The 18,578-nt window shown below is 55.1% G+C and overlaps 3 protein-coding genes across 9 annotated transcripts; 2 read left to right on the forward strand and 1 right to left on the reverse strand.

Annotated features, from left to right (window-relative positions):
* The first annotated feature begins 611 nt into the window (after positions 1-611).
* Positions 612-9,772, forward strand: SLC35A2 (solute carrier family 35 member A2). 2 transcript variants are annotated; one of them, XM_025857375.2, is made up of 5 exons: positions 612-1,164; positions 2,692-2,874; positions 6,253-6,404; positions 7,926-8,066; positions 9,493-9,772. In XM_025857375.2, exons 1-5 carry the CDS (start codon positions 1,074-1,076, stop codon positions 9,601-9,603), a joined length of 678 nt encoding a protein of 225 aa, XP_025713160.1. In that variant the 5' UTR covers positions 612-1,073; the 3' UTR covers positions 9,604-9,772. The 2 variants fall into 2 exon arrangements, with proteins under 2 accessions (XP_025713160.1, XP_025713158.1); XM_025857373.2 differs by having other exon boundaries at positions 630-1,164; positions 7,336-8,066.
* Positions 9,773-9,881: 109 nt separating this feature from the next.
* PQBP1 (polyglutamine binding protein 1) lies at positions 9,882-13,673 on the reverse strand. Of its 4 annotated transcripts, none has more exons than XM_025857381.2 (8): positions 13,518-13,673; positions 13,218-13,251; positions 13,001-13,085; positions 11,372-11,483; positions 11,032-11,144; positions 10,581-10,844; positions 10,292-10,355; positions 9,882-10,099 (listed from the first exon to the last, which is right to left on the reverse strand). In XM_025857381.2, the coding sequence occupies exons 3-8, from the start codon at positions 13,065-13,067 to the stop codon at positions 9,943-9,945; spliced, it is 777 nt and encodes a 258-aa protein (XP_025713166.1). In that variant the 5' UTR covers positions 13,068-13,085; positions 13,218-13,251; positions 13,518-13,673; the 3' UTR covers positions 9,882-9,942. The 4 variants fall into 4 exon arrangements, with proteins under 4 accessions (XP_025713166.1, XP_025713165.1, XP_025713163.1 ...); XM_025857380.2 differs by having other exon boundaries at positions 13,214-13,251; XM_025857378.2 differs by lacking the exon at positions 13,218-13,251.
* Positions 13,674-13,691: 18 nt separating this feature from the next.
* TIMM17B (translocase of inner mitochondrial membrane 17B) lies at positions 13,692-17,539 on the forward strand. 3 transcript variants are annotated; one of them, XM_025857383.2, is made up of 6 exons: positions 13,731-13,876; positions 14,746-14,845; positions 15,852-15,915; positions 16,754-16,882; positions 16,976-17,086; positions 17,167-17,539. In XM_025857383.2, the coding sequence occupies exons 1-6, from the start codon at positions 13,851-13,853 to the stop codon at positions 17,253-17,255; spliced, it is 519 nt and encodes a 172-aa protein (XP_025713168.1). In that variant the 5' UTR covers positions 13,731-13,850; the 3' UTR covers positions 17,256-17,539. The 3 variants fall into 3 exon arrangements, with proteins under 3 accessions (XP_073757935.1, XP_025713168.1, XP_025713167.1); XM_025857382.2 differs by having other exon boundaries at positions 13,836-13,936; XM_073901834.1 differs by lacking the exons at positions 15,852-15,915; positions 16,754-16,882; positions 16,976-17,086; positions 17,167-17,539 and adding an exon at positions 14,977-15,845 and having other exon boundaries at positions 13,692-13,936.
* The last annotated feature ends 1,039 nt before the right edge of the window (positions 17,540-18,578 follow it).

Raw genomic sequence — 18,578 nt, forward strand, 5'->3', positions numbered from 1 at the left:
GCAGAAGGGCTCCGTTGGAGATACTCTAGACACTGAAGACGTTTGGGACATGTCCCCAGTCAGAGGGCTTGCTTGGCCAGAGAAAACTGCCTCCCCCAACCCCGTTGGAGGAAATAAAGCTCTTCTCCCATGGGAGAAAAGGCCTTTCAGGGCACCGGTGAGGGAGGGGCCGGGGTTGGGCACTGACGCAAACCTTCCCAGCCCTTCCATGTTTCCTAATAACATCCAGGGTGTAAGTCACGCCTAGTTACCTTTTGCCCCTACCTTTTTTCACCTCTCCTTTGCTCTCTCGCTCATCCCTCTCATCTCTCATTCCTCACCTCCTGACGTACCTGCCCTAACCTCAGTTGTACCCTTTTCTTGCCCCGCTTTCACAAAGCTAACCTGAAAGCCTCTCATCTGGTGACTTACCTGGCCTTTCGTACTCCTTTCCCTCCTCAATAGGGGCTCGCTTAACCTCCCTACTCAGTCTCACGTCTCCAGCACCTGCTCACTCGTGTGGGCTAACTGCTCCGCTTTTAACGGCTAGGTTACCCGCCTGGCCCTCCCCTGCCCCGCCCCCTCAGTCTCCTTTACCTCCCAGACGCCTGCGGGCTCTCCAGGGGGCGGGGCCTCGCCGGGAGGTGGGGTAAAGAGGAACTTCAGTCCAATCACGAAGGTACCCAGGAGTTTTGGTGCGGAAAGGGCGGGATCATCTGTAGAAGGTGCCAACGAAGAGCCGAGATAGAAGAGGATCAGCTGAACCAATGAGACAAGGACACACGATGGGCGGGTGATATGGAAAGCGGGATCAATGAAGACGAGGGCGGGTCTAGTAACGGGAATGAACCAATGAGGCTCTGTAGAGACAGCAAGAGGCTGAGTCGGCCGCGTCTTGGGTCTCCCCATCCCGACCGAATCTGGAAATCCCAAGGCCGCGGTCTTAGGTTCACTGTCCGGGAGCAGACCGGGAAAGCCGCGGCTCTGGCCAGCCCCTCACTCGCTCCACCCCCACCCCGGAGGCCCGGAAGCGGAAGTGACGGACACGGAAGTGCCCTGCTGTTGCCGAGGGGACGGGCCAGGCAGATGCCAACATGGCAGCGGTTGGGTCTGGCGGTTCCACCGCGGCGGCTGGGCCAGGGGCGGTCTCCGCGGGGGCGTTGGAGCCTGGAACCGCGAATGCGGGTGAGACAGGCCGTGGCCGAGCAGGCGGCGGCCGGGCGAGGGTCAGGATCGCTGGGGGGAGGGTCAGGAAGGTTCCTCCCTCAAGCGAGAGGGAGCATCCCGTATGGACCGACCTATGTGTGTGTGGCGGCGGGTGGGGGAGGGAGGACGGAACGGCCCACTGTGTGTTGGAAGGCGGGGAAGAGACCATTCTGAGGGTGATGGGGGTCCCCTTCCCCATATAGAGAGTGGAGATCATTCTGAGTCCGGGGGAGGCTAAGACCATTCTGAGTGTGTGGGGGGGTCCGTCCTTAGAGAAGGGAGAGAGCATTCTGAGGGTGGGAAAGTTCTTACTTATAGAAGAGAGAGGCTGTTCTGAGGGTGGTGGTTTCTTCCTTATAAAGGAATAGGGGGTATTGTGAATTAGGGTGAGGCGGGTCCTTCCCTACCCGACTTAGAGGGTCCATTTTGAGGATTGGGATGTCCGTTATAAGGAGATAAGACCGTCCTGGGGGTCCCTTCCTAATGGTGGTAGAGTTCATTGTATGTTGGAGTGGGAGGGTACTTCCTTACATGGCAGAGAAAAGACGTTCTAAGGGTGCAGGGCCCTTCTTTATAGCGGGGAGAGTTCGTTGTGAGTGTGAGTAGAACAAGGAATGATTCCTTGGCCGGAGGTAGGGGAGGTGCGGTGGTGGGAGGATGACTGGACCATATGAAGTATAGGGAAATATTTCCTTATGTCCTCGAGGGAAGCAGACCATTCTTGGTGCAGTAACCACTTATTATACGGGGTTCAATCCTAGGGACTGTAGAGGAGTTATTTCTTAAGTTTGTGAAACCATTCTGTGTCGGAGGGACTCTGGTGGTCACAGAAGGCAGGAGTGGGAGAGACCATTCTTAGTGTGAGGGGATGGAATAATACCTTAGATGGGAGAGAGACCGTTCTTTAGGGGGTGGACATGCCTTATATAGTGGTTTCATTCCCTGTATTGAGGTATCATTCTTTACGTAGGACAACCCCTCATTAAATAGAAGCATCATTTCATATAAATCTTCGGTTTGCTCACCCACATAATGGAATCCTTGTAGCTTACTCAGAGATCAGAGCAACATAGGGGTCTGCTGAGGTAATCCACATAAATCCTTTACCCCAGTGATAGGTAGATGGTTAGCACTCAATAAATGTTGAGAATGTGGTTGGTATTCTGTCTTGGGGTGAGTTGCTTCTCACACAGAGGAGGGAGAGAGGGGGCCGAGTGTGTCCCGGCACCTGCTCCAGCCATTTCCTGATACCTCAAAAGGATTCCGGGTATGGGCTGGACAGGGTGAGGCCCACTTCCTCCTTTGTGGCTCTTCCTGCCTGTTGAGGCAGTAGAAGTAGCTGGGAGTCAGACCCTCCTTGGGGTCAGGACAGGGAGGCAGAGGGAGGAAGTGGCAGTGGCTAGGAGGGTCCTGGTTGAGAAAGGAGTGGGGGGGAAGGTGGTGGTGTGGCTGTGCCCCAGCAGCTTCTGACCCCTTCTTCCGCCTTGCTCATTCCATTTCCCACAGCTCACCGGCGCCTCAAATACATATCCCTAGCTGTGCTGGTGGTCCAGAATGCCTCCCTCATCCTCAGCATCCGCTACGCCCGCACACTGCCTGGGGACCGCTTCTTTGCCACCACTGCTGTGGTCATGGCCGAAGTGCTCAAAGGTCTCACCTGCCTGCTGCTGCTCTTCGCACAGAAGAGGGGTATGAGCCAGCAAGGGGGCATGCACTGGGGGCAGTGGCAGGACTGGGTGTGGGCGCGCGTGGGCGTGGGTGGCTGGGCGGGCGCGCATGTGGGTGTGTACACCCAGGCCCATATGGAGGGTTTGCTGGGGTAATAGCACTGTATCACTGTGTCTGCAACCGCCTGGGGAGTGTGTAAGTGCAGCTAATCTGCCTGGTCCCTCCAGCTATGAGTAGCCGCAGCCACACTCTTATACCCCTAATGCCTTGGAAGCTGGCCTGTGTGGACTGTAGGAGTGAAATAGACTGTGCCCATAAGGTAGCCGGTGACTCTTACAGGGTGGTTCATTTATTTCCCTTTAACTTTGCATTATGGATCATTTCAAGCATATACAAACCCAGAGAGAATAACAAAATAATAAAATGTTCGTGTACCCATCACCCAGATTCATCAGTTGTCAACTCATGGCCCTTCTGCCATTAAACAGCATCAGTGATAATCCACTCACTGCCAATCTACATGTCTGCCTACCAACTCACCCCCTGCCTTATTATACTGCAGTGTGTCCCACATGAAGTAAGTAGTGTTTTGAAGTAACCCCGCCCCCCACCTTACTATCTGGAATAAATATTTTGGTACATTAAAAAAAAATAATTGCAATATCTAAAAATCATACATCAAAAAATGAACCATAATTTTTAAAGTTAATAAAATAATCAAATATCCAGTCAGGTGTTCACACTTACAATGGTTTCTCAAATATCATAAAAGTTTTTAAGAATGTGTTTCAATCAGGTTTATATAAGGTCAGTGCCTTGCAGTTGGTTGATGTCTTCTAGGTCTGTTAACCTCAGGGTTCCCCCCCAGCTCTTTGTGATCTGCAGTTAATTTCTTGAAGAGAGCAGCAGGTCGTTTGTCTTCGAGACTTTGGACAGCCTGGATTTTGCTGGCTGCCTCCTTGTGGTATCATTTAACATGTTCTTCTACCCTCTGTATTTCCTAGAAGTTGGATTTATCTACTAATTTAAACACCTCCCTAAAGGCCTGCTTTAAAACGTTGCCGCCAATTGTTTCTCTATAAAGGCCTTGCCGGGGCACCCAGGTGGCTCAGTCAGTTAAGCATCCGACCCTTGATTTCAGCTCAGGTCATGAGATCGAGCCCCGCGCATTGGGCTCTGTGCTCAGCAGCAGGGAGTTGCCTTGAGATTTTCTCCCTTTCCCTCTGCCCCTCCCCCTGCTCGTGTGCACGCACACTCTAGTAAGTAAATAAAGCTTTAAAAAAATAAAGGCCTTGCCTATAAAGGATACAGATGTATGTTCTAGCTCTGCTCTCAGTATTTACACTGAAGAAAACAATCTTGCCCACTCATTAGCTCCAGGGCCCTGGGAGGCAGCAGTTTGGGACCCCACCTGTTCTGTTCTTTTTTTTTTAAGTTGAAGTATAGTTGACATATACGGTTAACCCTTGAACAACACGGGTTTGAGCTGTGCAGGCCCACTTAGATGCAGATTTTTTTTTCTAATAAATACAGTACTGAAAATGTATTTTCCTTACGATTTTCTTTTCTCTAGTTTAATGTAAGATTACAGTATATAATTCATATAACATAGAAAATGCTCTATGTTCTCAGTAAGACTTCCAGCCAACAGTAGACTATTAGGAGTTAAGTTTGGGGGTCGGAGAATCAAAAATTCTATGCAGATTTTTAACTGTGGGGGGGGTTGGTGCCCCAACTCCTGTGCTGTTCACTGGTCAACTGTAATATTATCTTAGTTTCAGGTGTACAGCATACTGATTCAACAGTTCTCTACATTACACGGTGCTGACCATGATAAGTGCAGTCACCATCTGTCACCATACAAAGTTATTACCATATTATTGGCTGTATTCCCTGTGCTGTACTTTTCATCCCTGTGACTTACTTATTTTTATAACTGGAACTTTGTACCTTGTAACCCCCTTCGCCTATTTCGCCCATCTTCCACTCCGCTCCCCTTCAGCAACTACCAGTTCTCTAGGAGTCTGTGTCTATTTTTGTTGTTTGTTTGTTTTGTTTTTTAGATTCCAGGAGTCAGTGAAATCATTTGTCTTTCTTGGTCTCACTTCTTTCACTTAGCATGATGCCCTCAAGGTCCATCGTCTGCTCTGTTCTCAGTTGATTGTGAGACACTTCCAGTGCTCACTGTGGCAGGCCCTGCTCTGCCGATGGAGGTGGCTGGGTTAGCTGGGCAGACTGCATCCTGCCCTCATGGGGCTGATCCTGCCCTCGGGGGGCTGATATTTTAAATGGGGAGAAACAAAGAGCCACAGCCTTAACCACAGGCCTTCGCCTCAGATCTACACTTTCAACCCCTCCCCCATGTTTTTTTTTTTTTTTTCCTTAAATCAGTTTTGTGGTAAAACTTGGCCTGACGCGATGTAGGGCTATTTGTATATCTGTGTTTGTTTGTTTGTTTGTTTTTTAATTTTTCTCATTTGGTGTGAACATTTACACAAGTCGCCGCAGAGATAGGAATATGTGTGGTTATGGTGCGCAGCCCCCTGTCTGGGCGTGTTACGTGAAGGATGTGCTCGATCTACCATGTTACCTTTCTGATGCCTGCAAAATGTCCAACACCCAAACCCCTGGGCCCAGAGAATTGGGGTTAAGGGGTTCGAGATTGGTTATTACTCCTGGGATTGAGGCTGTGAAGGGCCAGGATGGGGTTTTGCGAACGAGCCCTCAGCACGAGGTCCCTGTGATAACCTTGTGCAGAGTTGTGGGGGTTTTCACAGAGAAGATGAACTGCAAAAAAGTGCGGTGAGCTTTGCAGAGGCCTCAACTCTCCAGGAAGGTGTTCTTGTGTATTGGTGGGAGCAGGTCCCAACCAGACTTGGCTGCTGACTAGTCCAGCTTCCACTCTTCCCTGTGGCGAGGGCGGCCACATCGTGTGACTGTGTCATTGTTTGTCTGGCGGACAGAGTGGGAGATGGCCCCTGCCCTCAGGCAGCTTGAGGGCCAGTAAGGAGCTAGGAGGAGTGTCAAAGTCGAGTCTCAAACTTCCCCTCTGGTCAGCAGCCTTGCATTCATACTCCTAAGGCCTCTACTTCACAAGCTAGTTCATGCTGACGATTTCATTGGATAGACGGGTATTGAGTGCTTGCCCTGAATATGAGCTGAGTGAATACAGTCTGTGAGCCTCAGCCGCAGAGTTAAGGACGATTGTTTTGTGTCCATGAAACTGCTAGCCAAGAGGCCTGCTGGAGATGTGGGGAAACTGAGAGCACAGGCCTCATTCGAGCCCTCAGGAAGTCAGAGCGTGGTGGGGAGACACAGGCCCGGGCCCAGTCCTGGCCCTCAGAGGATCTTCAGTGCTAAAGAGGGCTGTCCTCCACCCTACCCCCCAATACACCCCAGGTAACGTGAAACACCTGGCGCTCTTCCTCCACGAGGCTGTCCTGGTGCAGTATGTGGACACACTCAAGCTCGCGGTGCCCTCTCTCATCTACACCTTGCAGAATAACCTCCAGTATGTTGCCATCTCCAACCTGCCGGCTGCCACTTTCCAGGTGAGCCCCATGCCCAGCGTGGCCTCGGAGGGATCAGCTGGGGTCAGGGAGGTAGGAGGCTGACGAGGGAGGGCTGCAGAGAGCTGGGGCTGTGTCACCTTCGAAATGTCCTTGGCTCTCCCTCGACCTCACTTTCTTCATCTGTGAGAATTGGGAAGGGGAATGGGATTGCCTCCTCACCAGGATGCTGGGACAGCTAAAAGAAATAATAATACCTGGGAAGAGCCCTTGGTTGGCAATAGGTGGGCCTTTGGCTGTTTGCAGGCCGCCTTGGAAAACGGTTAAAGAGCCTGGATTCTGGGGCCAGGCTCCCTGGGTCCAAATCCCACCTCTGCTACTTCCCAGCTGTGTGATCTCCGGCAAGTCACTTCACCTCTCTGTGCCTTAGTTTTCCCATCTTCCCATCGGACGTTACAATAGCGCCCACTTCATCTGCGAGAGCCCTGAACGAGTAGATTCATGTGCCGTGCTCAGAGCCACACTAGCACACAGCGGACACTGTGTCAATGTTTGCCGACGGTATCATCGTGGCTGATTTGCTTGCATCAGCACCTATTTATCAAGACCCCCCTCCCCGCCCTCGTCAGAGAGCCTGTCACTCGTTCACTCACCTGCTGCATGAGCTGGTTCACAGACAACAGCTATATTTACAGATGGTGATGTCTGGGCCGAGACGGGGCAGGTGCTTTGTTCCTCATCACACAGCCGGAAAATGGGGTTGGGACGCGGGCTTGGGTGTGACCCGGGACTTCCTTGCGGAGCTGTGGACTTTCTGGGAGGCACCGCAGGGCTGTTTGGCGGCCTGCCAGTCAGTGGCGAAGGGCTGGGTAGCTTTATGGTCACCTGCCCCGCCCTGCCCCTCCAGCCGGGCTCATGGGGGAGGGCAGCGGGGAACAGCCCTTAGTGCCTCCCGCCTGCATGCCGCACGCAGGTGACGTACCAGCTGAAGATCCTGACCACGGCGCTGTTCTCCGTGCTCATGCTGAACCGCAGCCTCTCCCGGCTGCAGTGGGCCTCCCTGCTGCTCCTCTTCACGGGTGTTGCCATCGTCCAGGCACAGCAAGCCGGCGGCGGGGGCCCTCGGCCACTGGATCAGAACCCCGGGGCAGGCCTAGCGGCCGTCGTGGCCTCTTGTCTGTCCTCGGGCTTTGCGGGCGTCTACTTTGAGAAGATCCTCAAGGGCAGCTCAGGCTCTGTGTGGCTGCGCAACCTGCAGCTGGGCCTCTTCGGCACGGCGCTGGGCCTGGTGGGGCTCTGGTGGGCCGAGGGCACCGCCGTGGCCCGCCGCGGCTTCTTTTTCGGGTACACGCCGGCTGTCTGGGGCGTGGTACTCAACCAGGCCTTCGGCGGGCTGCTGGTGGCTGTTGTCGTTAAGTACGCCGACAACATCCTCAAGGGCTTCGCCACCTCCCTGTCCATCGTGCTGTCCACTGTTGCCTCTGTCCGCCTCTTCGGCTTCCACGTTGACCCGTTGTTCGCCCTGGGCGCTGGGCTGGTCATCGGTGCCGTCTACCTCTACAGCCTGCCCCGAGGTGCAGCCAAAGCCTCTGCTTCCGCCTCCGCCTCGGGGCCCTGCACTCACCAGCAGCCGCCGGGGCAGCCGCCGCCCCCAAAGCTGTCTTCCCATCGTGGAGACCTCAGCACGGAGCCCTTTCTGCCCAAGTCAGTGCTGGTGAAGTGAGGGCTGGTCGGGGGGGGAGCGACAGGGAGGGGGGCTGGGGTGGAGGGTGTTGGGCATCTGCAGGGACCTAAGCTGCCACTGGGCCTGGCTCCTCCGGGATTGGAAGAGTGTTTTCTCCCAGGTCGCAGAGACATCTGGAGGGGCGTGGGACTGGGTGGGGCGTCACCCGAACCCCTCCTGGCAGACTAAGCCCCCCTCCCCTGGAGGGGGCTTTGAGAGCTGCCTCCTCTGCCACAGTCAACCCCTCTGGGGGCTGGGTTGGCGGTATTGTCATTCAAGGCCTTTCTTTGCCTGCCTGCCTGCCCTCAGCTGGAGGTGTCCTGTCTTCCATGCCTGGGAGAGCCCCTCCCAGCAGCCCCTCCACCTTTGTAAGGACAAATTGGACAAAAATCCTACAGCTCTTTTAGTGACGGACGCCTGTGGGGTTCAGCTTCCTGTAGCTTGAGGCCTTCTGGCCTCCCTCACAACCACAATGGATCGCGTTAGCAGCTCCCGGTCTTTTTGTGTGTGTGGCCTTGGGGCAGCTTCCCTGACAGGAGACCCTTGGAAATGAACCTCTTGTGGGCACCTCCCGGGAGAGAGGCAGGGGCTGGAGCCGAGATGTTGTGCATCAGCCCGGTCCAGGGGAGGGGTTGTGCATCAGCCCAGTCCAGGGGAGGGTGCGGTAGGGGCCATCTGTTTTTTAGTGGTTTGGGAATTTGTGGTATAATCAGATAATTAATGATCCAGGGTGCCGGGGGGGGGAGGGGGGGCAGGTGGGAGAGGTCCTTGGAGTGGCTTGAATCTCACTGAATCTAAGACACCGTCAGATGCTGGATGCAGGGTTCTTTTCCGAGACATCCCGAGAGGGAAAATAAAGCTGCCAACCACACTCTTGATAACGCACTGGCTGGATGAGGCACCCTTACTCTGTGATAGGGTGAGGGTGTCTTAAAATCGCTGAAATGTGGAACCTGCCCCCTGCACTCCCCAAAGCTTATTAACCCCTTAACTGTCTCCCAGGATGTGTGTGTGTGTGTGTGTGTGTGTGTACACGCGCGCGTGTGCATGCGTGCGTTTGTGTGTGAGTGCGCACACGCACGCGTCAGAGATGCCTGGGCTGTCTTTGCTCTATGTAAATAGGGTCGTTGGATCCTTATTTTTGATTAAGTTCTGATTTTTTTGGTTTGTTTTCTAAGGAACTGTAATGAACAAATGTCAGGAGACCCAATGCCAAATAAAGATGTTGTATTTATTTAGTCCACGTGTAGCTTTCTGACCCAGGGGACTCACTGTCTGCGTGGGCTCTGTTACTAACCCCAGGACTACCAGCCTCACAACTGCCGCCTTCGCTTTTGCTCAGGACGCCCACGTGCCAGCCCACCCCAGCCGTCTGTGTTTCTCTCTTCCTCCCCATTCCCACCACAGGTTGCTCACCAAGGTGAAGGGTTCGTAGCCGCTGGGATCGAAGACGCTGGCCTGGCCGCCTCCTCCCCTCTTGCCCTGGCCCAACCAGGATCAAATTCTGATCAGTATTAGGGGTGGGGGGAGGTAGACATTGAACCCCCAACCTGGCCCCCCCACCCCCACCCCACTCCAAAGGCAGGGGGGGACACAACCAAACTCTGGTAATGAGGGCATGGACGGGACCCATCTTGGCCTCCAGCCCCCGTCGCCCCCATATCCTTGCCACTCCCGCACTTTCTTAGGTGAGTTTTTGCAAATAAAATGTGTTTCGCATCTTGCCGGCTTGGGTTGGGAAGCCTCAAAAGCGCATGGGAAGGAAGCACTCAGGCCTCATGGGCACGATCCATCGATCCATCGAAAAGCTTTTATTAAAAACCCCCGGGGGCGGTGGGGGTGGCGTGGCAGGGAGGCTCAGTCTTGTTGCTTGGTTCGGGAGGCCTCGGCGTTGGCCCGGAGCACAGCCCCCGGGGACGGGTAGGGGCGCTGCTGGAAGAGGGGCCCTGCTGCTGTCGTGTCTGCGCCCGTCTTGGCCTCATTCCGCTTGGGGAGTCCTGTTGACCATGTGCCCCTGGGGGTGAGACGGAGGTTAGAAAATAGGGGTCAGGGCTTGAGAATATGGGATGTGGTAGGCACTCCGCACTCTCCCCCCTCCCCTCTACTCCAGCAACTGACAAATGGGGGAAGGAGATAGGAGAAGGATGGTCACCGGCGCAAGGGAGTCCTGAGCAAAGGGAAGGGCTCGTGAGGGGTTCGCATTTACCGGGGTGCATCCGAGTATGAGCTGGGGTCCATAGGGTCTAACTCTTCATCCTTCCGGCTCGCCACTGAGGAAGGAGGTGGCAGAGTGAGGTTTTCGGTAGAGGCCCAAGGAGCCCCGATCACCAAGCTCCCCATCCCAGGAAGAAAGGGAGCGCATGTCTGTGTGGCCTGCAGCACCGTGCCCCAGGCCCCGGGTTCGGGCCATCGCGGGAGCAAAGTGAGGGCCTGCCCCACGTGGCACGCCCATGGCGCCCCCCCTGCCTGAGTCCTGGCCCTGCTGCCCAGCTTACCCTTCTTGCTCTTGGGGTAGGGGGCCAGCTCTTCCCGGCGGTGGTGGCGCCGCTCCTTGCTCTCTTCCCGGTCCGACTTGTCGTACCCCCGGTCCCGGTCCCGATCCCTGTCCCGCTCTCTCTCTCTGTCCACTTTGTCGTAACCACGCTCTCGGTCTCGGTCCGACTTCTCGTGGCTCCGGTCTGACTTCTCGTGGCCCCGGTCTGACTTCTCGTGGCCCCGGTCCGACTTCTCGTGGCCCCGGTCCGACTTCTCCTCAGCATCTGGGGAGGCAAAAGCCTTGAAGTGGCCTTCGTCCTCCCATCTCAGGCCCCCAGCAGCCTCTGCCTTCCAACAGCGCCCCCTTGCCTGGGGTTGGGCCTGCCTGTCTCACCTGCCCCTGCCCCAAAGCACTGTCGTTTTTCCGAGCCCGCTCTGAGAACTGCAGAACCGCCGGATCTGCCAGCTCACCTGCATTACTGGTCCTGAGCTTCTTGGCCGATTTGGTAACGACGGAGTTGGGGTCGTGTGGGGAGAGCCAGGACACGAGGTCTGTGTCCACGTTCCAGTAGTAAGGGAGCCCGCTGCGGGGCGGGGGGGGGGTGGTGTCAGCGCAGGCGTCCTCTCCTCACAGCCTCAACTCCTGTCTCCCCAGTCTCTACTATACCTGCCCCATGTCAGGACCCCGGAGGGGGGACCCCCAGACCTCTTCCCTATGTTCCCTGTTTACCCCGAGGCCAGGGACGACACAGGAAAGGTGAAGTCAGCCGTCAGCTCCGCCCCCCCCTCCCCCCCAGTTCCCCAGGCTCACCAGGAAGGGTCAAACACCTTGTACCAGCTTGGTGGCAGGCCCTCCAACCGGGTGGCCTCATAGTCCACAGGGTCATCATCGTAGTCCTCAGCAATGATCTCTTCCTCTGGTTCTGGCAGAATAGCGGGGTGGAGGAAAGCAGTCAAGGACCAGAGGGATTCTCATCCTATAGTCAGAGCCTGGAGAGACACTCAAATCCACGTGGACCACGTGTGGGGGGCGGGGGAGTGCATCAGGTCTCACCTGCTGTGGCGAATATCACATTCCAAATCCAAGTGTCTGAACATCAGGGGATTTGCCAAAAAATGTACCTAAATCTCTTCTGTTTCTGGGTTTGGATAAGATTTGAGATTTGATACTGTTACCCCGACCTATCTGATTTCAGGATTTATACAAGGATTCATCAAGACAAACGTAGCCTCCAGTTCCTGCATTCAGGAAGCATGTGACACCATGCTATCCAAATCTATTTGGATAAAATGAATTTGAACAGTAAGGGGTTGTTCTGAAAATACGTCCAAATCTATTCGGCTCCCAAGCTTGGCAAATCCGGGGTTTCTGATTCTGTCTATTGAGTGGCAAGTTTGGACAGCAAGGGATATATCCAAACACTGCTCTGAATCCATTCAGGTCCTAGGCCTGACACATAGCAGGCCCGCAGCAGCTGTCAGTTACTATCGGTAAAATAAAAGGCGTATGTTGTCAGCTTGGTACATGACCCTCAGTAGGCCTACCACAGATTTCAGCTGTGGACAGAACTAACAATGAAAGGTGTATGTCAGCAACAGCATACTGCCTGTCACACAATAGGCCCAAAGTAGATCTGAGCTATAATCACCAGTGTTGTTAGTAAGATGTATATTCCATCAGCGCAGGGCCCAGTACTCGATAGGCTTAAAATAAATTATCAGTGATCCTCATCAGTATTATTAACCACAAGATCTATGCGACGCACAGCGTAGCTTATAACAGATGGCATTTATCAATGAGGTGAAAATAAGATGGATTTTCCAGTGCCTCGCACACTGTAGCCCAAAACAGATGCCGAAAAAAGAAGATGCCGCTTACTGACAATGAGGTGTAAATATTAGCAGGAGCAGCCCAGTAGGCATAAATGATAGATCCTCTCATTGTCTTCCACCGTTAGCCATAATGTGTATACCAAGCACTCAGGCCCAAAATACATGTCAGCTACTGATGCGGTGAACAATAAGGTATAGATCACCAGCATCACGCCTGGCACCACAGTAGGTTTAAAAAAAGGTAATCACTAGGGTAAAGAACAAAGTATCAGCATCCCGCTACAGTCTACAGAAGATGTAAGCTATCTTTACCGTAGGATACTTTGTAACCACTTACACGGATTGGTAGATGGATTGCACGTGGCATACAATAGCCCCCCCCCCCAAAAGGCATTAGCTGTCAATATTAACCACGAAATATGTATTCCCCACCCCCACCCCCGCCCGCAGTAGGAATGGATGTCAGGAAGCCATATTGCTAACAATGTCCGCCACCCCACTGATTGGTGCGCAATAGGCCCATGCTAGGTATCGAGTGGCGGTATCAACAACAAAGTGCCTGCCAAGCCTGGCACATGGTAGGCCCATCTGCTTTAAGCTCGCTCACCGGGCTCCAGATGTTTGAGGATGCCTCTCTTGGCCAAGCGGGTCTGCAGCGCAACAGGCAGCGGCATAGTGGATAGCAGAGAGACCTAGGGACGGACGGATGGACAGGCACACGCACGCACACACACAAAAACAACTCAAATGAGGATTCAAATCCCGATCCTAAAAATCAAGCGCCTCCTCCCAGCATGTACTCATCTGGACCCCCACTTACCCACCTGCACCAACAGCTGGCTGGACGGAACCGATGCGCTAAAAGGTGGAAGATAGGTGCAATGCCACCCAAGCTCCCACCGACCCCCGCCTCGAGGCTGGGTGTTCTAGGACCCAGTTCCCCTCCCGGGCCCAGGCTCCGCCCACCGCCGAAGGGGCCAAGCTCAGTTCCCCCGCGCCCCAGGAATGGGCTCACCCAACGTCTCCCAAAGACTGCCGGGTGGGAGGAACCAAAGCGTTGGGACGGGGGGAGCAGAGTGCAGCACCTCCTCCAGCTGCAAAAAATGCACCCACCCCGACATTACCAATGCAATCACGCGAGTAGTGGAAGGCTGTCAGACCGGCGGCCCCTCCCTTGTCGCGGCTAGGATCACCAGCACCACACGACTGCTTTCTTCCAAAGCACGGAACGACGTCCTCCCTCCCCGAGGCTTGAAGGAGCTGGGCCGGCGCTCAGGCTGCGGTACAGATGACGCAAACCTGGGGGGCCAATGAGAGCGTGGCCCTGGCCTGACGAGCGCCAAGCGACCCAATCGCAGGCCTGGAATGGGTGGAGCGCTCGGGCGCCTGTGTGCGTTTACGGCGGGGGCGTGGCGCGGCCGAGGCTTAGCCAGACTGCGCGGCCGGACGCCGGCGCCATGGAGGAGTACGCTCGGGAGCCTTGGTACGGCGATGGGCACAGGCCCCGCGACTGTTGCTGCGGCGCCACGGCCGGCTGTGGGAGGTGGGCGGGGGAGGCGCCGGCCACACCGCGCCACGTCCCAGACTCGGGAGACCCTTAAACATTTGTGGTCTCCTTCCGCTCCCCTCCGCTTCGTTCCTCCCACTCGGGCTCCGTTAAGAGGGGCTGCAGCCGTGTGCCTGGCGACGGTGCGGTGCCGGACCAACCGCTCCCAAGTGTCCTCGGACTCCGTTATCTCCCCCAGTTCATTTTTGATAACGAAAAGAGACGCGCTGGTCGAATCCATTCCAGCCCGGGGGGGTGGTGGCGGTTGTCAAGCGGAAATCCCCACGCGCGCGGCTTTCCCGAGGGTCGCTTTAGCGAATGGGGGCGGGGCCTGGGTGAACCTCTTGTGGACAAGCCGGATCCTCCCCCTCCGTCTGCTCTTGGTTTTTCCCAGTTGGGGCGGGTTGAAAAAGAGGGAAGAGGGCGGGGTTTGGTCGGACTTGCTCATTGCCGGAGACGGGGGTGCGACCCCGTCCTGCTTTAATAACAGTACTAGCAAATTAACGCTTCCACGGCGCTGATCCAAACGTGCTCACTCCGCATGTATCAGTTGATTGACTCTTTGGTAGTAGGAAGGCAGTTGGCTGATTCCTTGGTTGGCTGCGAGGGGAGGGGCAGACAGGGCCAAGACTAATGTTTTTCCCCTTTTGCACCATTTCTTGCTGAAATGAGGGGGGGACCTAATATTATCTGAATTGCTGCTTCCCATTCGAGTGACTTGCCTTCTCCCAGTTGGAAAGAGTCCATGCAACATGGGAGGGAGAAGAGGGGCTCACTTAACCCCACCCTCCCCTTTCGGCTTACAGCCCCTGGCGAATTGTGGACGATTGCGGAGGAGCCTTCACTATGGGTGTCATCGGCGGTGGAGTCTTCCAGGCCATCAAGGGCTTCCGCAATGCCCCTGTCGTGAGTCAGTGGCCGTCCCTGGGTGGTGCAGGGGTCCTGCCCTGCCCACACGGGCGGGATACTGCGCTGAAAACTGCTTGGAGCTGCCATGACTTACTCATTCTGGTGCCTGCTACCCTACTGTGTGCCAGGCCTGGCTCCAGGATCTGTGGTTTGGGAAGAACTGCAAATATGGCCCTGTGTCCTTCGCCCCCACCACCCAACTGGGGCTCCTCTGTGGAAATACCGTGCTGTCAAAACGATCCCAAATCCTCAATGTATGTGCAAAGCCAGAGAGATTTTCCCCAGAGGCAGATTACCTGGATACAGGGAAGTGACAGGAGTTTAACTGGCAGAAGGAGGACAGCCTTAAAGTTAAGAAAATGCGTTTAACGTAACCTAATCAATTCTCTGTCTGCCCACCCTCTTCCAAGATCTTATCAAACATCATGCCATTTGCCAGGGTCTCTGCAATTTATATATCTGGTCCTGTCCCTCCCCTCAACTCCCGGAACTCTCTCCTAGATCTTTGCCCAGATTTCCTGTTCCCATCCTCAGGGTCTCAGCACAAACCCCCCCCCCCTTTTTAGAGTCCTTTCCTGACCCCTCAGTCATTATCATGTCTCTTGATCCCATTTCCTCCAGGGTGTGTATTGCTGTGTGAAGCTATCTTGTTGATCTGTACCTCTGCTGGGGATCTGTACCTCTGCTGGGGATCTGTCTCTCCCACTGTAACGTGAGCTCTGAGAGGGCAGGGGCTAGGTCTGTCTCAATCACCATCCCTGCATTACAGCATGGTGCCTGGCGCTTAGGTGCTATCGATCACTGAATGAATGAGAACTTCTCAACCCACGGCTGAGAACGCCCATGTGAGGGTGCTCCCCAGCCTCTTGAGTTCTCGACCCCTGCTCCGCATCTCTACTCCTGATACCCCTGACCTGTCGTGTTCCCTCTCTCAAAAGCTAGAAACCCTGCGTGCCAGGGCCCTCATCCCTGTTCTGACTCCCTGCCTCCTCACTTTTCCCAGGGAATTCGGCACCGACTGAGAGGTAGTGCCAACGCTGTGAGGATCCGAGCCCCCCAGATTGGAGGTGAGAGGCTTGGAGAGACCTAGGAGCTGGGATGCAGAGTTGGGGGTGGTTGCTCCTGTGGTTCTAGACTGCAAATTGGGGTCCACATTCCAGCCCCAGCTCTGCCTGGGACTTCCAGGACAGTGATGTTTCCCAGTAATTTAATATGGAGGGGCAGGAGTGTGGATTCCGGAGTTTAAATCCAGGCCCCGGATCTTCCCTGAGGCATGACTTTGGGTTCGTGGCTTCACCTCTCCAAACCTCATCGGTAAGGTGGGGATGGTGATAGCAGTAACCACCTAAATTGTTTTGTAAGTTATGTCGTTTACATTTATGTCATTTACAGAGAACTTACTAAGTGCTGGTTGCTCTGCTAAGCACTTCAATAATATTAACGAATTTAAGACTTCAGAATCAGTGCCTAGAACAGGTCCTGGTGCACAGTAGGGCCTCAAGAAACACTTTAACTACCCTAGTGTAAACCGGCTCTCATAGCCTGTTTTCGTCTCCCTTGAACCAAGATTGGAATTCCAACTCGGTGTGATGGTTAGGAAGATCAAAGTTGCTCTGTTCAAAGCCACATCAAGATAAATCTGCTTGTAAACACTTGTCAAACCCCTACAAAGGTGAGGGGAATGCCGGTGGCAATTAGAGATCGCTTGACGAAGGAGCAGCCTCGGGCAGACGGGGGGGGGGGGGGGGGGGGGTATCCCCCAGGGGTTTACTTTCTGCCTTTGTGTCCGGGTTTTTCTCCCCGTTCATTGCCAGAGTGTTGAGGCCTTGGAAAGTCCCCAGACACTGAGCTGTGGATTTTGAGGGATTCCTCAGGAACACTGATTCGGCTTCCGTCTCCCTGCAGGTAGTTTCGCGGTGTGGGGGGGCCTGTTCTCCACCATCGACTGCGGCCTGGTGCGCCTGCGGGGCAAAGAAGATCCCTGGAACTCCATCACCAGCGGAGCATTGACCGGGGCCGTGCTGGCGGCCCGCAGTGAGTGCCCCAGCCCCTGGCCCCCAGCCCCAGCCCCTTCCGCCCTGTTCTGCCTGCCCTCACCTCTTTCTCCCTGCCTCTTCACTCTCCCAGGTGGCCCATTGGCCATGGTGGGCTCAGCAATGATGGGGGGTATTCTCTTGGCCCTCATAGAGGGCGTTGGCATCCTCCTTACTCGCTACACTGCCCAGCAGTTCCGCAACGGTGAGTATCTGGCAGACGCTGCTCAGGGAGAGGTGCAAAATGCATTGCCCCTCACCCTTACCTGATTCTTTCCTCTCCAGCACCCCCATTCCTGGAGGACCCCAGCCAGCTGCCCCCTAAGGAGGGTACCCCAGCCCCAGGCTATCCCAGCTATCAGCAGTACCACTGAGGAAGTGACTGCCTGTCATCACCACCGCGGGAGCCCCTCCTCCGTTCCCTCCCCGATGATCTACCTCGAAGGGAGGGCTGGCTCCCAGTTGGCCCTGGGACCCTCCAGAGAGGGCCTCTACTCTGCTCCCTTGTCCCAGGGTGGGGGGTGGGGCACCCCAGCTGCCCTGATGGATGGGTCCCCTTCTCAGGGCACCCCAACCCCAAGTTCACATGTAACGAGTTCTCACCCTAGCCCCTTTTCCTGGTGCCCTGATGAGTATTTAAAGCCAGTTTTGAAATGCCTGTGTTTGTACTCCTTGAGCCATGTGTGTTGGGAGCCCCTCCTTAGGACAGGGGGCAGAGCCCTCTTCAGAGACTCAGAAGCCCTAGAACTTGGAGTCCCACAGAGAGTGGGCTCTAGTAAATGTCTGCGGGATGGATGAGCAGGAGAGGGAATGAATCAAGATGTGAATAGGTACATGAATAAGGGTGTGTGGGGGCCAAGTGATGACTCGTGGGCAGACAGAGGAACAGGCTTGGGAAAGCAGTGGGTGAGCAGGAGGATTACTGGGGCGGGGAAGGGGAGTAGTTCTGCACCTTGCATCCCTGAGCCCTCCCGCCCATGCCCCCATTGCCAAGGCTGGGAAATCTGATCTCACAGTCAATTCTGGCTCTCTGGATCCCAGTCACCGCATTTGTGAATGTGATCTCCCGCTGTGGCTTCCCCATGGACCTGGGATGGAAGTAGGGGTCAGAAGGATCCAGCTTGCTGTTTTTTAAGATTGTATTTATTTGACAGAGACAGAGCGAGAGAGGGAACACAAGCAAGGGGAATGGGAGAGGGAGAAGCAGGTTTCCCGTGGAGCAGGGAACCTGATGCGGGGCTCAATCCCAGGACCCTGGGATCAGGACCTGAGCCGAAGGCAGACGCCTAACAACTGAGCCCCGCCCCCCCCAGGCGCCCCGAAGGATCCAGCTTTCTTGAGGAAGATGCCCTGTGTCAGTCTCCTCTTCTGTACCACAGAGCTACTTCTCTGCTGATGCTCAGTGTTGTAGTTTTTTAAGAGCAACCATAAAATAACCAGAAGAGAGTTTTCGTATTGGGGTGGGGGCATTATGGGAAAGAGATTTTTCTGGAGGGACATTGGCCCCAAACGCTGTCTCTTCTAGTGCAAGCCATTGCAAAGAGGTGATGTCCTTAGACAAAATGGCTTTCTGCGGGTAAAAATACAGAGTCCCTGACCTCCCAACGGCCCGGGGGCCCCCATGGTAGCAGAACTGCGACACGGCCCGCTTGTGCGCCTTGGTGCCAGGCAGTTGGCAGCCGCCAGACTGGAGACTC

This window comes from Callorhinus ursinus, unplaced genomic scaffold (genome assembly GCF_003265705.2).
Source record: "Callorhinus ursinus isolate GAN/ISIS: 27379988/994484 unplaced genomic scaffold, GSC_fseal_2.0 scaffold16, whole genome shotgun sequence".
Taxonomy (NCBI): Eukaryota; Metazoa; Chordata; class Mammalia; order Carnivora; family Otariidae; genus Callorhinus; species Callorhinus ursinus.

Coding starts and splice junctions, on each gene's coding strand:
- SLC35A2 (XM_025857373.2), top strand. CDS start 1,074: ATGGCAGCGGTTGGGTCTGGCGGTTCCACCGCGGCGGCTGGGCCAGGG. Junction 2,875..6,252: donor GCTCTTCGCACAGAAGAGGG/GTATGAGCCAGC, acceptor AATACACCCCAG/GTAACGTGAAACACCTGGCG. Junction 6,405..7,335: donor TGCCGGCTGCCACTTTCCAG/GTGAGCCCCATG, acceptor TGCCGCACGCAG/GTGACGTACCAGCTGAAGAT.
- PQBP1 (XM_025857378.2), bottom strand. CDS start 13,067: ATGCCGCTGCCTGTTGCGCTGCAGACCCGCTTGGCCAAGAGAGGCATC. Junction 11,484..13,000: donor CCTCAAACATCTGGAGCCCG/GTGAGCGAGCTT, acceptor CTATTCTGCCAG/AACCAGAGGAAGAGATCATT. Junction 11,145..11,371: donor AAGGTGTTTGACCCTTCCTG/GTGAGCCTGGGG, acceptor CCCGCCCCGCAG/CGGGCTCCCTTACTACTGGA.
- TIMM17B (XM_025857382.2), top strand. CDS start 13,851: ATGGAGGAGTACGCTCGGGAGCCTTGGTACGGCGATGGGCACAGGCCC. Junction 15,916..16,753: donor CCGAGCCCCCCAGATTGGAG/GTGAGAGGCTTG, acceptor GTCTCCCTGCAG/GTAGTTTCGCGGTGTGGGGG. Junction 17,087..17,166: donor TGCCCAGCAGTTCCGCAACG/GTGAGTATCTGG, acceptor TTTCCTCTCCAG/CACCCCCATTCCTGGAGGAC.